The sequence below is a fragment of the Centruroides vittatus genome, unplaced genomic scaffold (genome assembly GCF_030686945.1).
Source record: "Centruroides vittatus isolate TY-2023 unplaced genomic scaffold, ASM3068694v2 scaffold_1519, whole genome shotgun sequence".
NCBI classification, from domain to species: Eukaryota; Metazoa; Arthropoda; class Arachnida; order Scorpiones; family Buthidae; genus Centruroides; species Centruroides vittatus.
In genome coordinates, this window is record NW_027122682.1 from 263539 (window position 1) to 277422 (window position 13884).

The 13884-nt window shown below is 33.5% G+C and overlaps 1 protein-coding gene across 2 annotated transcripts in view; it reads right to left on the bottom strand.

Annotated features, from left to right (window-relative positions):
- Positions 1-12388, bottom strand: part of LOC136987371 (DENN domain-containing protein 1A-like) — a 52274-nt gene extending 39886 nt beyond the window's left edge. For both annotated transcript variants that reach the window (XM_067285107.1, XM_067285106.1), the window contains exons 1-2: positions 12240-12388; positions 2897-2961 (exon numbers count right to left, since the gene is read on the bottom strand). In XM_067285107.1, the coding sequence (XP_067141208.1) occupies positions 2897-2961; positions 12240-12256 (82 nt within the window). In that variant the 5' untranslated portion in view covers positions 12257-12388. The remainder of the gene's footprint in view (positions 1-2896; positions 2962-12239) is intronic.
- Between the last annotated feature and the right edge of the window lie 1496 nt (positions 12389-13884).

Sequence of the window (13884 nt, forward strand, 5' to 3'; positions counted from 1 at the left end):
CAACCCGTTGTACACGGACGGGCCGACTTGTCACGCACGCGCGACGTAGATTTTTTTGTAAATTCTTTTGAAATTATGATCGAACTGATATTTCAACAATATGCCAATCGAACGAATTTTTAACAGCAATCGAACATCCATCTAGAAACGATTTGGAACCTGAAGCAGAGCCCAGAAGGGGTTCGAAAACGTTTGCGTGACGATATTTATGAGTTACCACACTGTAAAAGGTTCTGGGTATGTAATTTTTCGGAAGTAATTCCGGTGTGGTGAGTAGTGAGTTATATAATTTAGGTACTACTATTAACAGAAATACATTTCAAGTATATTAATTAAAAGCAACGAATTGCTTAACTTTCCTGGCAGCATTTGGAGGTGCCATCTGTTATGAAATTTTATTAATGACTCTATATTTTTAACTGTTATAAAATAGCAAAAAACTTAATTTCGAGGATGAGTTTTATGAAAAAAATTATAAATGCTAACAACAAGTAAAATCGGCATTAAGTTTGACCCTAATGGAGATACACAGGACCCCCTTTATCTCTCCATTCCCTCGACCTTTGATCACCAAAATTCAATAGCATCAATCCCCTAATCAACAAACTTTCCTGAAAAATTTCAGAAACTTTGACAAAAAACACAGGAGTTATTACGCTTCAAACAGGATGAACAAAATCATGTCCCACACACACTAACAACCACACATACAGAAAAAAGAAAAAACTCCAATTTTTTTTTTTTTTTTGCATTTCTTGACGTTTCAAGGTCCTAAATCCAAAAATCTGAGGTGGTCATTTATTGACCGATTGCCATACTTTCTCTGTTATATATTACATCCAGGAAAGAAAATATTTTGACTTGTACGTCACATCAGACACGCTACAAATGACCATTTCGAAAATCACTTCCCTCCCTTTTTAGACCAACTGATTAGGGGAAGATCGCAAATTCAATTCCGATATGCATCGCTACTTCGCAAGTATTCTAAATAAACGAATAAAATAATTTAAATCACAATACTCTTAAAATAAAGTAACCTTTTCAGAATAGAAATATTGGCAAAATGTCACTTAAAGCTTCAGTCTGAACTTTAATTAATATTTAAATAATTTTATTGAATCCGAATAGATAAAAATAGTTAATTTATATATATATAAAAAACTAAGCATAACAAAAATTTCTTAAGTAAATGAATAGTTAATTATTATTAATTTAATTAATTACGGAGTGACTCAAAACTCAATTAATTCTGTTTTGTTGTTGTGTGTTTTGTGTGTGTTCAAGGTACGTATGTGATTGTGAATCATAAACTGAATTCAAAACTTATTTTTCTTTTACAAAACTGATGAACTATGAACTCTGTATGACTTAACTTCTTGTAAACAATAAATAAGATCTCAATTTAGCTTTAACAATGGTTATGGACCACCCTATACATTATTAATTTAATATTTAAAAAATCCAATTAATGAAGAATTTTTTTTATTTTTCATTTAATTCTTGAAATTATTTTACTGTATAAGGAACATTTAATTTTTTCACGTTTACAAATATATTTTATTCTAAATAATTGCAGATTCGATTCATAGGAAATGCTAAATAATGAAAATATGATGATAAAATGATAAAAGATAAACTTAAGATTTAAGATTTAAGAAACTTAAGATTTAATAAAACGAAATTAAGCGAACGATTGTTTAATCGAATACCAATCAATTATAAATATTAATTTGTCATAATTTTGTTTATTTGATTTTACTATTCGATTAAAAATGCTTATTTTAAGTAAACTCTATTCATCAACGTATAAACTCTCGTTGTCCTTGTACTAAATCAACTTGAAAGAAATACCTGACTGCTTCATTCTAAATTTAACATTAATTTAATGGCATTAAAAAACTTTTAAGCTTCTAATATTGCTCAACTTACAATCAATTATATAAACTAATATGAAATTAATTTTATATTTTTAAAACTGACAAAAATATAATGTCAAAAATAACTTTATGAAGATTATTATTCTTGTAAAAAAATATCAAGACAGTTTCAAGCATTTTAAAAAGAATCCCATCCTATTTCTCTTCAAACCCTATTTAAAAATTCCTAATTGGCAGCAATTGTCTACATAGGAGCTACCACCAGAATGCTATGGTCCCGCATCCCGGAACATCAAGAGGATATTAGAAATAATAGACCAGCAACGGAATTAGCAAAAAAGGTTCTAGACCAGGATTATCTGCCACTTTGGAGCCACACTAAATTGCTCAAACATTGCAACGATCAGAGAGAAATATTCATACGGGAGAACCTTTACGTAGCCACGGTAATGCCGTGCAATGCACCGACATTGGATATCCCACAGCTGTGGATAACATTATTTAAACAGTCCAAGTTATAATTTTGCATTCTAATTTATACCACAGCCACAGCACCATTATTAGCTATTTATGTATTTTTGGGGAGATTACACGTTTCTATAAAAATATTATAATTATTTCAATTTTAATGTTTTATTCTATATTCCGTCTACGGGCATTACGTAATTTGAAAAGTCCGTTTAAAAGCCGATTGTTCGAAAATAAATGTATTCGATTTTTCGCCCAAGGACAATAGCTTAAGCTATTGAAAGTGCTTGCGAGTACATCTGAATTTTAGCAAGTCGCTGTTAATAACGCCGCAACACGAAAGTGTCGTTTATTTAATTTATAAACGCTGGCGTGAAGTGTATTATATGTTCATCCTACGTATTATCTTATCAACAAGAAGTTAAGTATACTATCTCAATGCAGTAAAGATATATTTTTTCTTTAACATGAAATTTTATCATCTTATTACTAAAAAATAACAATATTTTATGCAATTTTATAACTTCTGAAAATTATTATATACTTACTTTCATTACTAGAAGATGGAATGACTACTTCACAGAAACATTCAAAAACTCGCTTTGGATTTTCTCTAAAAAATAATTGCAATTGTTAATATAATTTTAAAGTATTTCTGTCTGTTATGAAGATAATTGTTTTTTATTATTGCTAATTAGATCTAAATCTCAAATAAAAGTATTTTTAATATTTCTAGATACAGTCAGTGGCGTAGCGAGGGGTGCAAGAGAGTCTATTATGCACCGGGTGCCACTCGCAGAGGGGCTCCCAAATGGTCTCCAAGACAAACTATATGTATTTCTGGAGGGGGAGGGGGCGCCAATAAAGTGTTGTGTCCCGGGCGCCAGTTATGTTCGCTATGCCACTGGATACAGTACACTCTTATTAATCCAGCATCTCAATTAACTGCATAATCTTAAAGTGTGATTGCCTATGCATTTTCATTTTATAACTTCAAAAAACGAACCTGTTACCGGTGTAAATCTTCTTATGAGCGTCTGGCTAACGTATTCGAACCTAAAACAGTTCTTCTTCAGGCGAAGATGGAATAATTTAAAAGATCTTTTAAATTATTCCATCTTCGCCTGAAGAAGAACTGTTTTAGGTTCGAAAACGTTAGCCAGACGCTCATAAGAAGATTTACACCGGTAACAGGTTCGTTTTTTGAAGTTATAGTTGTGATACCCGGTGTCGGTAAGGAGCAGAGAAGTACATTTTCATTTTCATAAAAATATTACTCGTGTCACACATCCTGTTTTTCTGTTTACTTGTTTTTCATTTCTGTATACAGAATTGAATGTCAGCATATCATACTGTTTGCCCAAAATGCCATCTGCCTCCAAAAAATAAGTACCAAAAGTTGAGAGTGTACATCATTCATTGTTTTTAGACAGCTTATAAACCTATACTCTACTGCTTATCTGGCATCCCTCTGTGCAAGAATGACTCACAAGGAAACACAAGGAAGGTTGTCACTCACTGTAATGACTCACAAAGAAGGTTGTCATCACTAATTTATACAAAATTTTGTGAACATATAGTATCAATATTTATTTGTACTTAAACTCTGCCAAACCCACTATTCAGACATTCTCAGGAAAATCATGATTAAAGTTTTTCTAGAACATTATATACCTATGCACCATTTATGTGTTAATGGTGTGGCATGATTAGTTGTTTTGTACTGTTTGTTATGTACTGTTGAGGAGTGATCATACGACATACACTAGCCAATCGGCACTTAGTTGCGTGTGCGTATTGCGTTTAGTACCAAATTTGGCAGCAGTCGCGACTGTTTGTACTCTCGACAGATTCCTCCCGGAGGGGAGCCGCCGGCAGGCCGCCAATTGTTTAATGTCACTAGTTATTTATTCACGGTAGTTCTTGAACACACGTATCAATAACTAGTATGTATCAATATCTAGTAACGTTAAACAATTGATGGCCTGCTGGCAGCTCCCCTCCGGGAGGAATCTGTCGAGAGCACAAACAGTCGCGACTGCCGCCAAATTCGGTACTAAACGCAATACGCACGCACAACTGAATGCCGATTGGCTAGTGTATGTCGTATGATCACTCCTCAACTTATTAACATCACTTTGCCCGACTAGGTGATAGCAGTATTCATAATGACCGGTCAATTTGATAAATTATTGAAATTTATTACAATGCCCAATTTTGTTGGTCATTATTCATAATGCCTGTATTAATCACTTTGTCCATAACATACACATTAATACATATAAATACATTATAATCACATTTTGTATTGTTTAACGTAATGTAGGTTCTTATACTACACATGTCAATACATTTAAATTACATTTCATATGTAAGGATTGGAAGATACTATCATAAACAACTCAACACCATCCATACTCTTTGCAGCAAAAAACATTATATATAGTGTATATAATATATTAGTAGGTAGATAGGTCTAGTTTTCTTTCCTAATCTAATCAGGAAAGAAAACTAGACAAAGAAGATTATGCTTTATGCCTGGAAAAGTCAGGGTGCCACTGGAGTTGTCAGGTGGGTCCCATTGATATAGAAAGAGAAGCCAACCAAAGTTGACAGCTAGGATTCTCTCTTTTCATTCACCAGTGACCCCAATGATGGACAGTATAAATGAAACCATTAAGCATGCCAGACAAATTTTTATAGAAGACATTTTTGCTTATACTGTGTTTAGTTTGTGAGATATGGCTATTCCTAAGGCATCAACAAGCACTAGTGTGCTGCAGTTATCTCCTTAAAACCAATATAGAAATAGCCAGTTGTGAAGATGCTATTAAAATACACTCTAATCAGCGCCGGATTAAGCCTCTAGCAGGCCCTAGACAAAATTTAAATTGGGGCCCCATTTAAGTAAGTTGCTTCTAAACAAATCTTATATAATGTCACATTAGCGTAGCTAGCATGGGTGACACCCGGTGCGGATATCGTGATGTCACCCCAAGTCACCCCAAGTCACACCGTAGTGTCACCCTTTTTAACTCTTTTATAAAACACTATTGAATTGCAATATCTTCGCACTCGAGCAACTTGAACGCTATATCGAATATGCGATGTCGCGACGTATAAGTGTAGATTTAGAAAATAAATCATAACCATCCATACATCAGTACTACCACGAGGCGCGGCCCTAAAAATATTTCTAGATGGCGCGAGAGATCCCGTGGCGTACTGTACATTACTTCTGACACACGGGTGGATGTTGACCTTTTTTTTTTTTTTTAGGTAATGGCGAGTCGAGCGAAGCTTAGTAGGAATTGTTAAATACAGCCTTTTCTGTCCTATTTCTTAAATCATTTTTAACTCCTTTTCAAACAGAGGAGTCTTCTGCACTAAAGCTGGGCCCCTCCAAATTACAGGCCCTAGACATTTGTCTACTTTGCCTATTCGTTAATCCGGCCCTGACTCTAATACACAACCGGTAATATTTTTTGTTTTTTCTAGGTATTAGAGGCTAAATTATCCAGTTTTGCTGTTATTCTCTTTCATAATAAATTTATTATCTGACAATTTTATCATAATCTTTATAATTTTATTGCTAAAATTAATATGATAATACTGCTAAGGAATAAACAAGTATTGTTCTTCTTGAAAGAGATATTACACAAAATATTTTATTTTGTATAATATCTCTTATATATCTGAAACTTTTACACTTCATTTGATAAAAATTTAACAAACAGTTTTCATTAGAAAGAATAAAAAAAATTTTATTTCCTGATATAAGTGGTGAAATTGTACAAAATTTAACACTTTAGCAGTAATAAAAAAAACCGATTGCTTTAGAAAACAAAAAAATATTTATTATGAAACATTTATAAATACAGTTTGAAAATTTGTAGCTTAAACCAGAGTACCGAAAGTGATTTAATGGAGTAAATACAAGTTCATAATTGACTTTCCACATAATGGTCTGAAACTTCTTTTAATCCAAACAAAATTACAAAATGACATTTAAAATTCATACTATTGTTTAACGAATACTCAAAGAAGGCATTGCATGCAACATGTTCAACTGATATGTTTACATTGTAATTGCTGATGATCCCATTATTCTGCATATTTTACGGTTAATGTTACCTATGGTAGTGAACAAGGCGGCTCGTCTCTGAAATGGTGGGGACGCACGTTCTAACCTGACCTAACCTATTCTAATAAATTACCCCTATTCTAATAATTTAATTGGCAATAATTATGGTAATTTATTAGAATAGGTTAGGTTAGGTTAGAACGTGCGTCCCACTGTTTCAGAGATAGCCGCCATGTCCGCTACCATAGGTAACATTAACCCATTTGACTCATTTCATTTGCATTTAACCTTAGCTTTGGCTTTAAGAAAGATTAAAGGATCAGTAAGAAAACACAGAAACACAGTCCAAACTTAATATATGCTTAATTGAAGTTTCTAGAAGTCCATAGTGTTTTAGAGAGTTTTAGAGAATTGTAATTAGCAGTCTAGGACTTATTGTTGAGTTATATTACGTGACTCTTTAGTCCGGAAAACCATTTAATCTGGAAAGGCTTTCAAACCAATGGTAATAGAAAATCTATGGCAGATCTGTACGAATGAAATGAACCATAAAATCAGTTCATAAGCACTTTAAAACTAAATATTTGTCTTCGGAGTGAACCTACAAAATTTAAATTTTTAAATGTCACTGCTAAGCAATAGTTTATATAAATTTTGTATAGAATCACTTGGTTTTTAGTAGTGTGATTTGTATATGTTTACTCCATTACAGCAATTTTATTAGTTAGGTTTAGAAATTTAGAAATTTGAAATATTTCGTAATTTCAGTCATTCCGATATATCAGTAAGCTGCAATTTTTATTTAATTTTTGTAGTATAAATTATTTATCATTATCATAATTCATTTTCTATTACTATAACTGTAATTTCCTGCATATAATCTGCAAAACTGTTAGAATACATAACCTGTATCTACTTTCAAACTGACTTTAAAACACATACAACCAATGGGTTATACTCAGAAAATTATATTAATATTAATTATATATTTTTGACAAGACTATGTCTTGTCTCTAAAATTGCGCTGCTGTCAATGGCTGCACACCTTAGAGATACGAAGGAGTACGTGTCAGGAGTCGCGATTTGGCACAGTATTTGGTCCCCAAATCATGCGCACATAAAATAAACCAGACTTTTACCTAGTCGGGGGACCGAGAACCGTATCAAAATAAAATACAAAATGCCGAGACTGTTTCTACAAGCAGGCGCGAGTGTGAGATTTGCGCATGCATTGCTCGTGCTTTCCGAGACATAGTCTCGTCCCAAGAATGGCTTCGCTGTTTTACTTGTTATAGTTTTACATTCAGAAATAGATATTAAGATATATAAATATTTATAGAGTTTAAGAAACATGACAATTTGTAACAAGAGAGGGGAGGGGTTTAGGGTAGTGTGATCTCACTGTTTACTAAATACACGCTTTGGGTTGTTGGTAGATCTTGCATAATAAAATCGCACGTGCGTTGCTCTTTTTTTCTGCAACTCTCAATAGCGATACTGCAAAACTCCCACAGAGGTGTCACTATGGACATTTGCACGGGAATAAAAATGTCAAAACTGTATTGGAGAAAATTTGCATGACGATTTGTACATAAAATATCTTACTTCATAATTTTTAGACTTGTTACCATTTCAACAAGAAGGCAGAGGAACTCATGGTGAAGATCGTGCAAGACTCTGCCAAAGACATCAAATGGATTGACAAAAAATTTATTGACACGAAAAATCCCTCTGAAAGTGTTGATAGAAAAACTGTAGTATTAATAATGGAACACTTAACTAGTGCATGGAAATGAAAAATATTTTGGAGTAAGCTATTTGATGTTTACTCTGTAAATAAAACTTCTTAAACTAAATTCTACTTCTAATTGTTGTACTTTTTTTTAAAAAAAAAGAGGGGGTGTGACTGATGTGACATGATTTTAAAGAGGAGTTTGAAAAAAATGTGATATGTGACAAGGGGGTGGGTTAAAATCCGCCAAAAACCACATATCATCATTTATGGATGACCCAAAGCCAAGACTGTTTCATAATAAATATTTTCAGTTTCCTAAAGAAAGTAGCTTTTTTTTTTTACATAAATAATAATCTAAAATCAATGAAAACAACTGTCTTCATAAACCAGCAAAGTTTTAATTAAATGATTTTTCAAAAAGTGAATCACTTAAAAATTAGCATAAATATTATACAGCTTGAAAGAATGTTCCATTTTTGCAAGCTGTGTAACCTGAAAACAGTTATTATCCTTCTTAAATAAGCCATTACAATAACAGTTTGTGTAATACTTTCTATTTTCAAAATAAGAGTTATGACGACGTATGATGAATTTATAAAATCATCCTTTTACAAATCTAAATCAAGGTTCTAATTATTAAAATTATTAGTGTTAAAAACATCAATAATCAAACGGAATAAATTAATACTTTGAAAATCAGACCATATTTCCTAGTTCAAATTAAATTCCAGTTGATGATCTTAGGATACATCCCTATGTGAGGTTAATGTTACCTTAGGTAGCCAAGATGGCGGCTCATCTCTGATTCCAGCAAGGAAACAATGGGGACGCAGGCTCTAACCTAACCTAACCTATTCTAATAAATTACCATAATTATTAGCAGCCAAATTATTAGAATAGGTTAGGTTAGGTTAGAACGTGCATACCATTGTTTCCTTGCTGGAATTAGAGACGAGCCGGCATCTTGGCTACCTAAGGTAACATTAACCATAAATTTATCTATAAAATGACCTTAACATATATACTTTGTTGTTTCTTAGACACCAAAAACAATCTAATTAACAGTACTTTTGTGTTTCAGTTTATCAAGTACAAAAGCCACTATAATAAACACAATGGATTTTAGTATTGCATACTTTAAATCTACATCAAAGTATGGCACTCACTAGATTTCTTCCAGCACTTATTGTACTATTTGTTCTTAGATCAAACTATGATCGGAGAGATAACTAATGTAATTCTCTTAATTTCAAAATAAATTGATTTAATATTTGTAACAAAATTTTCAGCACGTGATAAATGACAATTGATAAGGAACAAGTATTCAAAATGCATATTATCATAAAAAATAGAATACAACAACTCATTGTTAGATAGATCGACGATTTTGTACATTATTCGTCGATTTCTGAGGTGCAGAATAAGTATTTCAGAATTCCACAACGTATAATTAACACCTACAATATGGTTCCACAGAGAAATAGTTTTAGAGAAACAGTTTCCTTTACATGTATGTTACACGTGCATTGCAGTTATGTTCTCGATATAAAAGTGAGCACAACTGTAGAACGCCATTCTTATCAGTTATGATGCATCGTAAGATAAGAATGTCGTTCAACAGTTATGATCGTCTTGCAGGAATATGCATTTTATGAAAACAGTAGCAATGCTCTAGCTGTACTTCGGAGACTTTTCCATCATAAAAATTTACATCAAGAACAATTAACTTCACAAGCTTTTAGGAAAATGATCCCTCAATTTGAGAAAATGGGACATCTGGAAGTTCAACCTGGTTGAGGGCCTCTTAATCATCACAGAATGGTTTGGACAGGTCAGAGTCACATTAACATATGGGCAAACTAGGTCAAGGTTGAGAGCCTTGCCTTTTTGGGTCTCATCTCACTGTTTGCTACTTATGCTGTATCTATAACTTATCTATATCTACACAATACAGCTAAATAAATTGGATCAGGTATCTCAAAAGTGCTTAATATTGCCTTGGAAAAATCTACAGTTGAGACAATTGGATGGTAAGAAATAAAGCCTAATATATCTGGTGAAGCATCCATGAAAATTTGAGTCAACTCAAAGTCAAACTCGAGACTCTCAAACTGGCAGGAAGGTCTTTTACTGCTTCAGCCATCCAATATAGAAAACATCCGAGTAATAAGCAATGTATAAAGCACACACTTGGTAATTACTAAAGAATAAATTAAAATATGAAAACTAAGTCTTTAATTTCTAAAAAATATCAAAATGACATTCACATCTAATAAAAACTCTTGCCTACAGAACAGAATTAACCTTCACATATTCACAAGAATTAATTTTCTTGAAAATACTTAACAAAATAAGAGATATTCAAACTGACTCATCTAAAAGATATATCTAATTGGTTAATGTTACCCTAGGTATCGAAGATGGCAGCTCGTCTCCGATTCCAGCAAACAGAAGCAAGGAAACTGGAGACGCACGTTTTCCAAAACCTAACCTATTCTAATAATTTGGTTGCTAATAATTATGGTAATTTATTAGAATAGGTTAGGTTAAGTTAGGTTAGGTTAGAACGTGCATCCCCACTGTTTCCTTGCTTCTGTTTGCTGAAATCGGAAACGAGCCGCCATCTTCGATACCTAGGGTAACATTAACCATCTAATTTAATAAAATGGAACCGAATAGCTTTAGAGTTAAGTTATTCATTATCAGAAAATTTTAAATGTGCTATTTTTCTGTAATAAGAAAAAGTATTATTTTCAAAAAATACATAGATTACATTACTTTCTAATAGTATAACATCATCACATATCATTCAAAAATTTCAGTAATGTTATTACTATTAGGCTATAAAAAGAAAAATTATTATAAAGTACAATGACATATAATTTATTATTATATAAAGTATATTTCCTTCTTTTTATATTTTCCATTATGACAGGAAATATCAATAATATATTTTACAATTTACAGTAATATAGATATAGGTATTTATATGCTTGTGTATAAATGAATTATCTAAAACTAACTTCTACCCACCCATTTATACATGCATAAGTGGATGGATAGAAGTTTGTTATTCCTATTTATGCATTCACATATATGTGGATGTTCAATGCACTGTTAACATTTTAAAACCTATTATATTGAACATAAAGCAAATTAAGTTTCATAAGAAATCTGGGTAAAAAAAGCACTTTTCGGTAAATTATATACAACCCTCTACTGGATACGAATGCAGCTCCAAACGATACCGTCGGAGCATCATCGATGGTAGCACGTTATCCCACGGGAAAAAAGGGTAATTGCCGCGAGCCCACAAAATGGTGAGAACCAAACCGGTCTTTTATACGAAAGCATTTCCCTCAAAGAAAAACGTCTTAAGTCGGCATCACATGCAGGGCCTCGATTCAAATTTGCCCGAGCCTCACAAAACCGCAACGCACCGCCACTCGTCGGAGCCGAAGACAAACCCACGGGCATCCGCACCGAAGGCAAGCGAAGCGTCCGTCCCCTCCCGGAGAGCGAGTGAAAACGTTCCGCAAATCATAATCATCGAAACGATCGAGACACATAACCCCACGCACCAGACCGCAAGACGCTCCGTCCGTCCTTTAGTATCGACACAATACCGCACACTAGCAAAAAAACCAAAAAGATAAAGATTTATTAACATAATTATTACGCTCCCCCGAAAAATTTTCTGATTTAGGTAAATTACATACAATCAGTTACTAAAGAAACTCCAAACGGTGCGGTCGGGGGACCTTATCGGAGCCGTAGACCATGCCCATGGAATTAACAAGGTCAGAACCGACGATCTGCACGTGACCACTGCCGGGATATAGCTCCCGGGAATTAAAATTTGGGGGTGCACGCCTCTCACCCGCAACCAGTTTACCATCTGTTTCAGTTTATAATCTCAGTAAGATGTTAAAAATTGATTAATTTTGCAACAGGATTACATTAAATTCAATGGAGATAACTGCACGGTAATCGACATGCTTACATGTAATTGATTGAAAAGAAACATCTGTATACCATTACACTACATAAATTGAATACATAGAGAGATTACCTTAGCCGCGATTCCATATTTTCCTTGGATTTTCTAATTTTCTTAATATTATTGGCGTTTAAAAAAAAGTTTTTAAAGCATATTTACATTCGTGACGTTTTTTTAAGTCATTTTAAGTTTCAAAGTCCGTCCACTCCTCCGAAAGCTGACTTCCGACTGGTTGCTGCCATAGACATTGTCGAAAAGAATAAATATTTTCGAAAAATGAATTATCATATAATACGTAAATTAATAATTATATAATTGAAATATGTATTAATAAATATAAATAAGTTAAGATATTTTTGTATTTTCGTATAATAATGGTGATTAATTTTTCTATATCTACTTAAATATAGGATTCAGTAAATATTAATTTTGTATGTGTAAAGTGTTTTCTGATAAGATGTGAAAAATTTTAATAAATCTAACAGAGTATTGCTTTTTATTAATTATTCGTGTCATAGAGGCCGGGTGGCCGAGCGGTCAAGGTGGCGGCCTACCGCTCTGGAGTCCGAATCCGGGAATGGGTTTCGTCCGGATATGTCGGCCCCCGTCTCTTACCACCCGGCCGCTTTATTGTGGGCCTGGCCGAACCCATAATGGGCTTGCTAAAAGAGGCCCTCTTAGTGCCCACGGGGAGGAGTTGAAAAAAATTAGTTATTTATGAATGCAATATCTAAGTGAATGACTTTCAACAAACACACACAAACAGGTAACAATACGAAACTGGAAGGAATATGGCGCAGTCAATCAGAAACGGTCTAAGTCATGGCCACACTGTATGTATCTAGTCACTGTATCCCGAATATGTCTCGAGTGACACCTATAGCCTCAAAATCCTGCGTAAGTGTCATAGAATTGGCAAAGATCGGTGGCAGAATTGGATAGAAAATATAATAACATTGCTCGTGATATTAAATTAAACAAAACCTCAACTTTTAATATTAAGACTTTTAGTTCAAGACCAAGACCCAGAAACAAAGACAAAATCAAGATTTTTATTTTCAAGACCAAAATGCAGGGGTGGATCCAGACTATAATCTATCGGGAACCCTGTATACCCTCTGAAAATAAAGTCAAGGAAAATTTATATTACTTTTGTATTATGCATTTTATATTACAAAGATTAAATTTTGGGGCCTTGTGCAACTGGAAATCATTGCCAAATTCTATCTGGTCTCCTGATGCACTGTTATAGATCTAGTTTGTATCTGGTCACATTTACCATTATTTTCCACAAATAGTTCATATTGAAGTGTCACATTTTCCTCACTCACTCAACCTCTTCACCTATTTCCACATTCACCCATTGAAAATCACCTTCACTGATAATAAAGTGCCCAGGTGTCATCATCGGGATTAAGTTTGTGCGAATTTTTCCTTGTATATATGTAAAAAAGACGTACACAGATACATTTATAATTAAGGGGAGACATAATTTCTCCTATTACGGCATGGATTAAAGTCGCTATAAGGATGACAGAGATCTGCACCCATATGAATCTATGGCCAATCTTTGGAGGATCCGCGGTAGGTGATCTCGGGAGCCTTTGATCTCGAGCTTCAATAACATCAAAAATTAATAGAAACTATTAATTATTGTGGCGGTTCTTGTATACAATCACTAGAATTTGTGCAATATAACTTTACACAGCTGTACAGT